Genomic DNA, 14,343 nt, shown 5'->3' with positions numbered 1-14,343 from the left:
GGATTAGTGGGCATGTGATGAAACTACAGTGTAGTAAATTTAAAACAAATCGGAGAAAATGTTTCTTCACCCAACGCGTAATTAAACTCTGGAATTCGTTGCCGGAGAACGTGGTGAAGGCGGTTAGCTTGGCAGAGTTTAGAAAGGGGTTAGACGGTTTCCTAAAGGACAAGTTCAAAAGCCGCTACTAAATGGACTTGGGAAAAATCCACAATTCCAGGAATAACATGTATAGAATGTTTGTACGTTTGGGAAGCTTGCCAGGTGCCCTTGGCCTGGATTGGCCGCTGTTATGGACAGGATGCTAGGCTCGATGGACCCTTGGTCTTTTTCCAGTGTGGTATTACTTATGTACTTATGTAAAACAAAAATGAGGATGTTATAATGCCTTTGTATCGCTCCATGGTGCAGTCGCACCTCGAATACTGTGTGCAATTCTGGTCACTGTATCTCAAAAAATATATAAATGGAATTAGAAAAGGTATAGAAAAAGATGATGAAAATGATAAAGGGGGTAGGACAACTTCCCTATGAGGAAAGGCTAAAGCGGCTAGGGTTCTTCAACTTGGAGAAGAAACGTCTGAGGGGCAATATGATAGAGATCTATAAAAAAACGAGTGGAGTGGAACGGGTAGACGTGAATTGCTTGTTTACTCTTTCCAAAAATACTAGGACTAGGGGGCACGCAATGAAGCTAGAAAGTAGTAAATTTAAAACAAATCAGAGAAAATATTTCTTCACTCAATGTGTAACTAAACTCTGGAATTTGTTACCAGAGAATGTGTAAAAGAAGTTAGCTTAGCGGGGTTTAAAAAAGGTTTGGATAGCTTCCTTAAAAAGAAGTCCATAAGCCATTATTAAGGTGGACTTGGGGAAAATCCAGTGCTTATGTCTAGGATAAGCAGCATAAAATTTATTTTACTGTTTGGGGATCATGCCCAGGTACTTGTAACCTGAAGTGGCCACTGTTGGAAACAGGATTCTGGACTTGATGGACCTTTGGTCTGTCTCAGTATGGCAGCACTTCTTATGTTCTTATGCACACGCAATCACCTGTGCTTCAGAGCAGGTGTAAATATGCTCATCTACTTTCCCTTGGGTAACGTTTATAAAAATACACAGACATATATGCCTTTTCTGCCTTTGTCTTAGTGATAACATTACCCTCTACGCAGTGGTGTAGCTAGGACTGAATGTGCCTTGGTGGAAAAATTCAGATGAACCATCTATAACATATTTCTCCCAATGTATTGGGAACCAGAGAGGGTTGACCCCTTCTAAGTTCCAGGAAACAAGCTCTGTAAAAAGGAAACAAAAGTCTGGAGACTTTTATATAGAAAACCTGTAACAGTAATAGAAATGGAAACTGAAGTGCAAGATATCGGAGAAGCACAATTTCCAAAGCTGACATAGTACAATTAATACATTCAGAAATTAATCTTTTGCTACCTTTTGTTGTGTGAGCATTGTATTGGTTCCATGGTCTCTTTTCTGCTGTTTTGTATTTTTTTTCTTAACTCTTTCTAGGATCTTCTGTCCTTTTAATATGTCCTTTCTCTCATCTGTCATCCATCTCTTGGTGTCCGTTATCAATTCTTTTCAGCCCCCATAATCAGGATCTCTCTTCTGTTTCCCTTTTCCTTCCCCTGCATCCAGCATTACCTCTCTGTGTTCCTGTCACTATGCTCCTTCCATGCCCAACATCTCATCTTTGTATCCCTATCCCTCCCTATGTCCAGCTTCTTCCATTTCTCCTGCATCCCTCATCCAAAGGCTAGCATTTCTCCGTCTTTCACCTTGCCCCCCCCCCCCCCCCATGGTCAAGCATCTGTCTCACCCTCCGTTATTCCCAGCATCTCTCCCCAGCCTGGCATCTCTGCCTCCCTTTTGAGTCCAGTCTCATCGCACCCTCCACAGACCCTTATCTCTCCGTTTCTTCAGCTCCTCCCTCCCCCTGCTCTACGTGGATCTGGTATTTTTCCTTCCCATTTCCCCCCTACCAGCAGGTCTGGCATTGCTCTGTGACCACCTCATAGTCCTCCAAACTAATAGCAGGGCAGCAGCACGATCAAAACAGACTGCCTCCAGCTGGCCCTGCCAGGCCTTTCTCCTGTTATGTACCGCCTCCTTCGATGTAACTTCTCGTGGGCAGGACACAGCTGAGAAAAGCCCTGGTGGGACCAGCAAGAGGCAGATGATTTTCATCACAACTTCTACAGGCAACCTGCTACAAGTTTGGAAGACTGCCGGGGGGGGGGGGGGGAGAACATAACAATAGCCATACTGAGTCAGACTAGTGGTCCATCTAGCCCACTATCCTGCTTCCAACAGTGGCCAATCTAGGTCACAGGTACCTGGCAGAAACCCAAATAGTAGCAGCATTCCATTCTACCAATTCCAGGGCAAACGGTGGCTTCCCCATGTCTTTCTTGATAGCAAACCATGGACTTTTCCTCCAGGAACTTGTCCAAACCTTCTTTAAAACAAGATACGCTAACCTTTGTTACTGCATGTTCCGGCAAAGAGTTCCGACTAGAGATGCAAAGGAGTGGGTGCTGTACCTGAAAAGGAGGGGGGAGGAGGTGAAAGGAAGAGCGATATGCCAGACCCAACCCACGTGGGGGGAGGGGAAGGAAGATGGAGAGATGCTGGACTCTGAAGGGGGGATAGCAGAAGGGAGAGAGAAAGAAGTTGGACAGCAGGAATGAAGAGCAGGAAGCCAGTATATTAGAGGGCACTTTGGTTTGACAGCAGGTGCCCCTACCATTGTGCACCCCTGGAGCTCTGTGTCAGGCTTGCTCAATGGTAGCTATGCCCCTTCCTACACATATTCACAGTGCCTACTTTTGTGTGCATGTTGCCCCAGGGTGACACTCTTGTACACATTCAAGTTGCTTATAAAATTATCCCTAGTAGGGTTAATTTTCAAATCTGCCTCTACAAATGCAATGTCAGCAGATCCTTTGGCAGGAGCTTTATACCAGTTCTTAAAGGGAAAGTAGTAGGTTTTCCCAGGGCAACTTTCAAAGAGAAAGTATCTATGGAAACTTGCTCCTGCTTTAACTGTGGGTATTTTCTTTCCTTGAAATTAGTGCACTTAGAGTTGAAAACATAATCAGCACAATTTATCTCCATCTCTGAATCTAAACGTATCCCCAGGGCTGCCTGCTTCATACCTGTCTGAAAGTAGATCCCCCCATGCATACTTCCAACTTCCAGGTGCAGGACTGAACCAAGCTCCTACAAAAAGGACAGGTTTATTCTGACCCTAAATCCCATACTCTTCTCAAATTGACTGGCATTAGGTGCAGGACTGAACCAAGCTCCTACAAAAAGGACAGGTTTATTCTGACCCTAAATCCCATACTCTTCTCAAATTGACTGGCATTAGGTGAGAAACATACCTGATATTGTCTAAAATTTTTAAGGCTTGTTGCTTAATCAATTTAATTAGCACTGGGAAACCTCTCTTTCTGTCTTTCTTTCTTTCTTTCTGTTCCTGCCAAACTCTGATAGAGGGGAGGGGCATTTTTACATAGCTGACACTGCTATAATTATTGGCAATATCTAGATTTATTTAAAATATCTAGATTTATTTAAAAGGAAAGTTATTAATATCTTAGGGCAGTTTTAAAAAGTATAATAAATTGTAAGGTGCTGGATCAGACACTACCATTTTGGTCCATTCAACTAGAGAATTCCCTTGATAGCAGCACTTAAGCTGACCCATTGGGACTTATAATCCCACCCACCCCAGGGTTTTCCACACATTTATAGACAAACCAAACCTTATTAACTTTACTCCACAGTCATACATAGGCAGTCTTGCAGGCGGATACTCCAACATAGTACACCTGTTCATACCCATTTCAACCAATCAGGATGACTTTTATTCTCTGCAATAATTGTGCTGCTTTGGTTTCAAGGCCAATCATCTGGAAACTTAAAGCTTGTCCTATCTGCCTTCAGCTATCTACTTTAAAACAAGAGCTATATAAAGTAATGCAAGAATTAGATGCAATTAAAGCAACTTATAGGACTGTACAGAATCATAACTTCTCACCACTGCCTCAGAGAATAAAACCACAAAGGAACAGATGGTTCACAGTAGGCTCAGGCAGAATTCGTCATGTCACACAGAAACATCCGCCCACACAAGTGTTGCCACTACAAAATTCTTTTGATCCACTACAGCACTGTGATGTTCCTGAAACTAAAATTGAAGCAGAAGAAAAAGAAAAAGCAAGGAAGAGGGAACAAAAAGAGGAGAAGGTACCCAAAGAGAAAAGACACTCACAAATCACTAAACCCAAAACACATACTAGGAAATGTAATTGGAAAGCAATGACCACAAATGCTCACAGTATAAGCAATAAAATTCATGACCTTCAAGCCCTGATGTTGGAGAATGACTTGGACATAGTTGCAGTCACAGAGACATGGCTCAATGGTTCCCATGACTGGGATGTAAACATACCAGGCTATAATCTTTTTAGGAAGGATAGAGAGGGACGTAAAGGTGGAGGAGTAGCTCTGTATCTGAGAAATGATATCGCAGCAACTGAAATGACAGGGAAGTGGGGAAAGGAAGAAGCGATATGGATCACCTTAACAAGAGAGGATAAAACCTTGGTCCACGTGGGTGTTGTCTACAGACCCCCGACACAATTGGAGGAACTGGATAAAGATCTGATCGCTGATATTCAAAAGTTGGGGAAGAAAAGAGAGGTGCTGTTGTTAGGAGATTTTAATCTGCCGGATGTAGATTGGAAGGTTCCGTCTGCAAAATCGGAAAGAAGTAGAGAGATTGTGGATGCTTTCCAAAGTGCTCTGCTCAGACAAATGGTGAACGAACCCACGAGGGACGGAGCCACGTTAGATCTGGTGCTCACGAATGGGGATAGTGTGTCAAATGTCCGAGTGGCTGCACACCTGGGAAACAGTGACCATCAAACGGTTTGTTTTGATGTAACGGCTCATGTGGATGGCGGCCACTCTAAACTCAAAGTCCTGGATTTCAAGCGAGCTGACTTTAACAAAATGGAAGAATACCTGAGGAAGGAGCTGATGGGCTGGGAGGACATACGAGAAGTGGAAGGACAGTGGTCCAGGCTAAAAGAAGTAATAAACAGGGCCACAGACCTTTATGTAAGGAGAGTAAATAAAAGCAAGAGAAAAAGGAAATCGATATGGTTCTCAAAGCAAGTGGCTGAGAAAATAAAGATTAAAGAGTTAGCGTTCCAGAAATATAGAAAATCTCAAGAGAAAGAACACGGGGAGGAATACCGGATGAAACTGAAAGAAGCCAAGAGAGAGGTACGTCTGGCAAAGGCGCAAGCGGAAGAACATATGGCTAGAAATGTAAGGAGGGGAGACAAAAACTTCTTCAGGTATATTAGTGAAAGGAGAAGGACTATAAAGGGGAATTGTGAGACTAAAAGATACAACAAAACACTATGTAGAAAATGATGACGAAAAAGCCAATTTGCTAAATAGATACTTTTGTTCTGTTTTCACTGAAGAAAACCCTGGGGAAGGACCGAGAGGGACTGGCAAAAGTACACCTGAGAATGAGGTGGATAGAGCGCCGTTCATGGAAGAGAGTGTGTATCAACAACTTGGAAAGCTAAAGGTGGACAAAGCCATGGGGCCGGACGGGATCCACCCCAGAATACTGAGAGAGCTCAGAGAGGTTCTGGCGGGTCCTCTTAAAGACTTGTTTAATAAATCCTTGGAGACGGGAGAGGTTCCGAGGGATTGGAGAACGGCGGAGGTGGTCCCTCTTCACAAAAGTGGGGATAGGGAAGAAGCTGGAAACTACAGGCCGGTAAGCCTCACTTCGGTTATTGGAAAAGTAATGGAAGCCATGCTGAAGGAAAGGATAGTGAATTTCCTGGAAGCCAATAAGTTGCAAGATCCGAGACAACATGGTTTCACCAAAGGGAAATCGTGCCAAACGAATCTCATTGAATTCTTTGACTGGGTGACGGGAGAATTAAATCAAGGACGTGCTATGGACGTCATCTACTTAGATTTCAGCAAGGCTTTTGACACGGTTCCCCACAGGAGGCTCTTAAATAAACTAGACGGCCTGAAGATAGGACCCGAAGTGGTGAACTGGATTAGGAACTGGTTGACGGACAGACGCCAGAGGGTGGTGGTGAATGGAGTTCGCTCGGAGGAAGGAAAGGTGAGTAGTGGAGTGCCTCAGGGATCGGTGCTGGGGCCGGTTCTGTTCAATATATTTGTGAGTGACATAGCCGAAGGGTTACAAGGTAAAGTTTGCCTTTTTGCGGATGACACCAAGATTTCCAACAGAGTGGACACCCCGGAGGGAGTGGAAAACATGAAAAAAGATCTGAAGAAGCTAGAAGAATGGTCTAACGTTTGGCAATTAAAGTTCAATGCGAAGAAATGCAAAGTGATGCACTTAGGGAGTAGAAATCCAAGGGAGACGTATGTGTTAGGCGGGGAGAGTCTGATAGGCACGGACGGGGAGAGGGATCTTGGGGTGATAGTATCTGAGGACCTGAAGGCGACGAAACAGTGCGACAAGGCGGTGACCGTAGCTAGAAGGTTGCTAGGCTGTATAGAGAGAGGAGTGACCAGCAGAAGAAAGGAGGTTTTAATGCCCCTGTATAAGACGTTGGTGAGGCCCCACCTGGAGTATTGTGTTCAGTTTTGGAGGCCGTATCTTGCTAAGGATGTTAAAAAAATGGAAGCGGTGCAAAGAAAAGCTACGAGGATGGTATGGGATTTACGTTCCAAGACGTATGAAGAGAGGCTTGCTGACCTGAACATGTACACCCTGGAGGAAAGGAGGAACAGGGGTGATATGATACAGACATTCAAATATTTGAATGGTATTAATCCGCAAACGAATCTTTTCCGGAGATGGGAAGGCGGTAGAACGAGAGGACATGAAATGAGATTGAAGGGGGGCAGACTCAGGAAAGATGTCAGGAAGTATTTTTTCACAGAGAGGGTGGTGAACGCTTGGAATGCCCTCTCGCGGGAGGTGGTGGAGATGAAAACGGTAACGGAGTTCAAACATGCGTGGGATATGCATAGAGGAATCCTGTGCAGAAGGAATGGATCCTCAGAAGCTTAGCTGAAATTGGGTGGCGGAGCAGGTGGGGGAAAGAGGGGGTGGTGGTTGGGAAGCGAGGATAGGGGAGGGCAGACTTATACGGTCTGTACCAGAGCCGGTGCTGGGAGGCGGGACTGGTGGTTGGGAGGCGGGAAATACTGCTGGGCAGACTTATATGGTCTGTGCCTTGAAAAGGACAGGTACAAATTCAATTCAAGGTAAGGTATACACATATGAGTTTGTCTTGGGCAGACTGGATGGACCGTGCAGGTCTTTTTCTGCCGTCATGTACTATGTTACTATGTTACTATACTTGTAGCTGGGTAAGGGCTGGATAAATCTTTATTTCCCAGTTAAATGGTTTCTGAAAATTGTTCTTGGAAAACCCAAGGGTATCTCACTTGCTGCAGCAAAGTTCAATGACTCTGCATCCTGTGAGATAACATGAGTCAGCATGTGCTTATTTGTAAGACAGAACTGCAGTACCCAGAATGCCCTGTTGGTGTGTTTTTAATCATTGCTTCTTCTGTCTGTGCTTAGGTGGACAATGACACAATCTGGAACGAGATGCACTCTTCTAATGCAGCCCGCTGGGCAGCGGGTAGTGTGATTGATCTTGCAGTTAAAGTGGCAACCAGAGAGCTCAAGGTAAATAAAACAGGAGAACTGGCACATTGGGGCTCTGGGTGCAAGCTTGGGAATGCCATTCCAGTTACTTTTCACTGTTTATTCCAGGTACTAAAAATAGCCATTTAAGAGCAAGTGCTGGTAACTCACTGCACACATTCCACCGAGCTTCCTTCCCAGAATATCACTACATCTATAATACTAGTACTATACTCCTTTTCAAAAGTTATGGGCCAGTTCTGCTAATCTTTTGAGGCTTGAGATCAGCAGAGTCAGCCCTTAGGTTTTGAAAATGCCCTATCAATATTATGGAAGGTTCATCCTTTTCCCCACCAATCATGCTGTATTTCTGGAAGAGATACTCTCTATTGCCAAAACACACACCCATATCTGGAGAGAGGTTGCATTACCAGCCTCTGTCTGACATAAGAGCAATCATTGTTGATGCCTGTGAACTTATCACTGAGAACTGGTTTCATATTCGTAGGTAAGTTGTCCTAAGGGTGACTTTGCTGTTGATGAAGTAGAAATGAATGCTGGAAGAAGGAAGGAGGGTGGATATATCTTAAATCTTTGCTAATTTGTGGAGGGGGGGGGGGGGGATTAAACTTTAGCATGCTTAAGAACACTAGCACTTTTATAGGACCTAGTGATTAGGGAGGTGGAGGTTAAGCAGAAATCTGATAATACAGTCATGGGAGTGGGAGGCAGGTGGTGAAAGGGAAATGCATTTTACTGGCATGAACAGGAATGCTGAGGCACAGAGGTGTGACAGTGCATGGCGCTGCACAAGAGCGCACTTGGCTGACCGGGGGGCTAGCTGCCTTTCCTCTGGTTTTGGCCAGCAGTGATGGAATTCAAGCATGCAGATAGAGGGCATTAATAAGAGCAAGAGGAGAAATCAAGTGGGGTCTCCAGTGACACCAGGGGGCAACTGAGTATTGGCTGGGCCCTAGAGGTCTTAAGTGTTCTAACAGAAACTGTGTTGATATGTTCTAACTCTGACTAAAGCTGTGGTCTTCCCTCTGCGTTTAGAATGGCTTTGCGGTGGTGAGACCCCCAGGACATCATGCAGATCATACAACAGCCATGTAAGGAGACTCGCTCTGTCTGTCCATCAGTGCTGCTTGTATTTTACCTGTTGCTTCTGCTTCAGCAGAGTATTCTGCATTCAGAAGAGGTTTGGACAAGTTCCTGGAGGAAAAGTCCATAAATCATTAGCCAGGTAGACTGGAAATGAGCTATGAGAAACAGATCTGCCTTTTGGGATATTCCGGGTACTTGTGACCCAGAATGGCCAGCGTTGGAAAAAGACAGCCGAGCCCAGCATGACTTTTCTTATTTTTTAATGAAATTTGTCAGCAAATGCAGCATTAGAAGGGTGCATGCTGGAAGCAGTCAGAATATAAGGTATTGTGGCATGCTGAGCTCTGGTTGTTAACCCCCTTAGAGTTTTAGATAAAGCAGACTAGAAATTTGTGACAGTCTCTGGGAAAAGATGACTAAAATAGCAGTTCCAAAATGTTAAAAATGGCCAACTTTTTTTTGCCATGCCATGGATCCATAAGCAATCTGAAAAGTTACATGTTTGAACTTCTGTAGCTTCTGAATTTTTTCACATGAAAGAATGGGGTTGGATTGTTGTATTACAAATTGTTTGCTCTAACAGAATTCATTAAAACCTCATTTTTTGTTTCGGTTGACTTTAGTCACCTTTTCTCAAATATGGTCACATTTATTAAATGAATAGGAACAGAATGCCTTCTGTAACTGCACCCTGTTCAAATGTAGTACAAATTGCAAGTGCAATTATTTGAGTCTCTCTGGGGAGAAAAGGACAAATGCCGTAATTCTTAACCAAAAGTAGAAAAATGTATGTAGGGTGAAGAAATGTGAGGTTTAGCAATAGCCATGAGTGTGTGTCTGTTGCAAGCTGAGGTGAGCAGTAGCTGGATTTATCTACTTGTCTGTCTATCTGCTGTGAATTTGGGTGAGGAATGATAGTGCTTTGACGCCTTTTCTACATTTTTCCCATATTCCCAGGGGGTTCTGCTTCTTTAACTCTGTGGCGATTGCTGCCCGGCAACTGCAACAGAAATTGTGTGTCAGCAAGATCCTGATTGTCGACTGGGTGAGTTCTTGACAAATCAAGCTCTGGCCATCTCTTCTGATGACTTTTTAATATGCAGCCTCTTGGTAGTGCCATCTTAACCATTGGACCATGTAATGCTGTGGCCCAGGGCACCAGCAGTTGAGGGTGCCAGAATACCCATCCTCTGACCTACCAACCAACTTGAAAACAATTAACGTAATAAATAACTTTCGCAAATCCCTGAAAACCTATCTCTTCAACAAAGCCTACCATCAGAACCCATAGCTTAACTATAATACAACACCATCTCACCCTGATGCCAAATATCTTTGTTCTATAATTGTCTGCTTAGTTCTTTTTTGTCATTCTTGATCTCTTTGTAACACCAACTGTATATTATACCCTGTAATGTCGATGCCATAACAGGACTCTGTAAGCCACATTGAGCCTGCAAATAGGTGGGAAAATGTAGGATACAAGTGCAATAAATAAATGAATAAATAAACTTGGTCTACAGGTTAAGCCTTTTCTTCTCCCCCCTCCCCCCCCCCCCCCCCCACCTCAATGAGTCCAGCACTGTTTCCCCACCTCTTTCTCCCCTGCAGTCTTGTAAAGTTCATTGGTGGCTGGTGGCAGCAGCAGGAAAGGCTACCTTCAACCAGTCCCTGGGTCTTCCCCTCTGCCATATCCTATCCACAGGAAATTGCATCAGAGGAGACAGAACACAGAGGAAAGACCCAGGGGCTGGCTGAAGGCAACTGGTGAGAGATTAGTGCCAGACCCACGGGGAAGGGGCTAGGGGAGGAGGAAAGAGGCTGAACCAGGGAGTGGGGAGAGATGCTGGCCCAAGGGAGGAAGAGATGCCAAACCCGCAGGGGGGAGTGGGCACCAGAAGCGATGGGGAGGGAGGACTCTGTCAAAAGTTTTCCTGAACCTTTCAGTAAGTAACAGAGCAGGACATGGTTGGAAAGATTAATTTAATGGGTCAGAGGAAAAATACACAATGCTGTTAAATTTCTATAGTGATGCACCGCACAAGTCCTCCTGCATTGGCATCATCACATGAGACTACCTCTTCTCACTTTCTGAAGAGCCCAACAGTTATGCTTTTTCCACAATAGTTAAGTGAGCAAATAATTTGCATTTCAGTGCTCTCTTCTCCCTTTAGAAAAATTCTTTTTCACGGTTTCTTTCGTGGTACAGGCTGTGGCCACACAAATAGTTTCTGGTACGCTGTCCAGCACCAGTCAAAGTTATCATTGAGCTGGTTGACTTTCCATAACCTGTGTTTACCAGTGTCCTAGAAACTTAAGACTCCCAGCAGCTTCAAGAAGTGCTGGCAACATGACAATGTTTGGCTCCAGTGTATCAGCACTGAAGGTATAAAATGACCTCATGTGGAAAAGCATGTGTGATACAGTTAGTTGTGTTCTGGAGGCATTTGGGTGGAATCTGGATAGCGTTGCAATTTAAACACTTTGTCTATGCCGACGACAGGGCTTTTTTTGAGGGGGTACTTTAGTGTACTTAATATCGGCACCTTTTCCATTGTCTGCTAAAATTGACTCATGGTCCACAAGTTTTAATGAAAGAGCTCAGGCTCTACATACCAATTCTACCCTGTCATAGATTATGCAAATGATTGCAAGGGGCCTGGCCATTTTGGGGTGGGTCCTTAGTGATCACTCCAACCCTGAAGGGTTGCCTGGCATTTGAGTACCTGCAGCTTTTTCACTAGAAAAATACACTAGCGACGATGTCTGGATTCTTGCAACATTTGACCCCTCTGATCCTTCGGCAATCTGTTTTGACTACTAAACTACAGGCTGTCTTGCATTGGATCCAAGATAACTAAATGAAACTTAATCTTTCTAAATCTAAGGCTATGTTTTTCACTCGCAGTGCTGCTCACAAGACCTTAGACTCCATTACTCTTTCAGGTACTCAGATATCTATTTCTGATTCTGTTAAGATTCTAGGTTTTATTATTGATGCCAATCTTACTTTTTACCCTTGTATCTCTGCTACCGTAAGTAAATGTTTCTATAGATTGTGTCAGATTCAGTCCCTTCGTTCTTTTCTAGAATCTGGAGGACTCCGTATACCGGTACAAGCCCTAGTGCCCTTATGTCTAGATTACTACAATGCATTATTTAAGGGTCTTGGACAATGGGAAATTAGATGCTTGCAGCTTGTCCAGAATGTAGCTGTTAAACAGATTATTGGTAGACGGAAATATGATCATTTTACCTCTCCTCTTAGGCAGGAGCACTGGCTCCCTGTTGAATCACAGATTAATTACAAACTTCTTACATTAATCCACAGGATTCTTAATCCAGGCCAACCTTTGATTCTTGCCTGCTACTTGACAATCTGTTTTCCCAGTTGGGCCCTCCGAGCATCACAGCAACATCTTTTCACCATCCCTTCTTTTCACACAATTCTTTTGAACATCTTCCAGAAATCAATATTTAATGTTGCCGGCCCCACCCTGTGGTATGGCCTTCCCCTTAGTTTATGCTTTATTACCTTCCCATCAAGATTTTAAAGCAGCCCTTAACACTTAATTGTTAGGCAGGTTTTTGAGTCCACTGGGTGAATTTTCCCCCTGATGCTTTCTCTCTGGCCTTGGAGGCTCATGTTGAAGCACTGAACCTGTTGGACCTGCTCCCTTTACTCCTAAGCTACTCCCCTGCAGAGTATTGCAACTCTGTACTCTCCTTTCTGCTTTCCTGTAGTTCTTTTCTTTGCCACATTTTCTCCTGCTATTAATGTTTTGTAAACTGCTATGATGCTACATTATATCATATAAAAATGAACTTGAACTTATATGCATTAGTGTTTGACTGTTCTTAAGTGATCTCAGTTGTTCCTGGCCAGTTAAATAGAGCTGAATATCGGGGGGGGGGGGGGGGGGGTTAAAGTCCATTCAGCCATTTATTTTCTTGATCCCATTAAACTTGCAACTGCCGTTGCCAAGTAATTAGATTGCAGATTGTATTTCTTTCACTTATCCTCAGGCAGACTTCACCCAGTTAAGGGCGCATCAGGTCTCATGATGCCAGAACCATGGCAGCATCAATGATCCACCTGATGTCGGTCTTCATAGAAGATATTTGCAGGGTGGACTTCTGTCCACATATTTACATCCCATTACTGTTTGAAGAGGAATTCCAGTGAGACAGTAGGTCTGGTCAGTCTGTCAAGTGAAATCTCGTTAGAATCCAAATGCATTCCCTCTAGGGCCCATTTTTATTGTTTCCAGATTGCTTTTGGTTTAAAAGAAAAAAAGGAGAGAGAAATTCACATTTACGTTTGCACACACACATACATACACAGATTGATGCACATGCACACAAGGCCTGTTTCCAACAAGAACATGTCAGTTTGTCCATTAGTATGTTGGGGTTTTTTGGTCCCCCAGTTTCTTCCCTTTCTGGTAAAGGCGACCTGTAGCTGGGAATTTCCCTGTGTGGAGATTGCATACCTTGAGTGTTCTTTTCTCCAGCCCAAATGTCATAAAATACAAACTCTGTGTAAATGTCCTAAAAATATTTTACATAGTTCTTATAATAGAAGAAAACAAGCAGTGCAGTTTTGTTCACAACAATAGCTTTAAGCAGCATCAAAGGCCTGAACAAAAAAATGTGCTTTCATTTGCTTCCAAAACTGAATTATTGAAGTGATAATACTCAGAATGGGAGACTATTTCACAATATGAAGGAAACGCATCCTACGCATCATACTGAAAAAGGTGCAAGCAAAAATCTAAATAAATCTTGGCCTTCGATTCAAATAATTGAAAGGTACAGATATGTCCCTGTGAAGAAACGGAGTGTTTTAAGCTTGTAAAGTGTATTAGATAGTACATAAGTATTGCCATACTGGGACAGACCAAAGGTCCATCAAGCCCAGCATCCTGTTTCCAACAGTGGCCAATGCAGGTCATAGGAGCCAACTTTTCAAAATGATTGGGGGTGCTGAAAATTATTATTATTTTTTTTTACAGGCGGTGCATTCCCCCTCCCCGTCTCACCCTCCTCTCCCCGTCTCCCTCTCTCTCCTCCGAGTTCCAGTCCCGCCCTCCCTCCCTCTCCTCCGAGTTCCAGTCCCAACCCCAGCCCGACCTCTTCTCCCACAACAGTCCTCCACCGGTCCTCCCTTGCCTTCCCGCGTGCCGCCCAGAATTTTAAAAGTCATCTGACCTTGGGGTCCCGGCAGCGGCAGTGAAAGGCGAGCAAGCTCAGTGCTTCGGCCTTCCCTTCTCTCTCAGCTCTGGTCCCGCCCAAGGAGCAGGCTTGGCGCTTCAGCCTTCTCTTCTTTCTTAGCTCTAGTCCCACCTGGGTGGGACCAGAGCTGAGAGAGAAGTGAAGGCTGAAGCGCCGAGCCTGCTCGCCTTTCACTGCTGCCGCTGGGACCCCGAGATAAGATGACTTTTAAAATTCTGGGCGGCACGCAGAAAGGCAAGGGCGGACTGGCGGAGGACTGTTAAGGGAGAAGAGAGCAGGTCATCTGAGAAGGGAAATTCCAGTTC

At 44.2% G+C, this 14,343-nt stretch overlaps 1 protein-coding gene across 9 annotated transcripts in view; it reads left to right on the top strand.

The window, feature by feature from the left end:
• Positions 1 to 14,343, top strand: part of HDAC7 (histone deacetylase 7) — a 964,197-nt gene that overhangs the window by 860,037 nt on the left and 89,817 nt on the right. For all 9 annotated transcript variants that reach the window (XM_030198155.1, XM_030198159.1, XM_030198158.1 and 6 more), the window contains 3 exons: positions 7,631 to 7,738; positions 8,753 to 8,808; positions 9,761 to 9,848. In XM_030198155.1, coding sequence (XP_030054015.1) covers positions 7,631 to 7,738; positions 8,753 to 8,808; positions 9,761 to 9,848 — 252 coding nt within the window. The remainder of the gene's footprint in view (positions 1 to 7,630; positions 7,739 to 8,752; positions 8,809 to 9,760; positions 9,849 to 14,343) is intronic.

This window comes from Microcaecilia unicolor, chromosome 3 (assembly GCF_901765095.1).
Source record: "Microcaecilia unicolor chromosome 3, aMicUni1.1, whole genome shotgun sequence".
NCBI classification, from domain to species: domain Eukaryota; kingdom Metazoa; phylum Chordata; class Amphibia; order Gymnophiona; family Siphonopidae; genus Microcaecilia; species Microcaecilia unicolor.
This window is presented reverse-complemented; position numbering and strand designations above follow the sequence as displayed.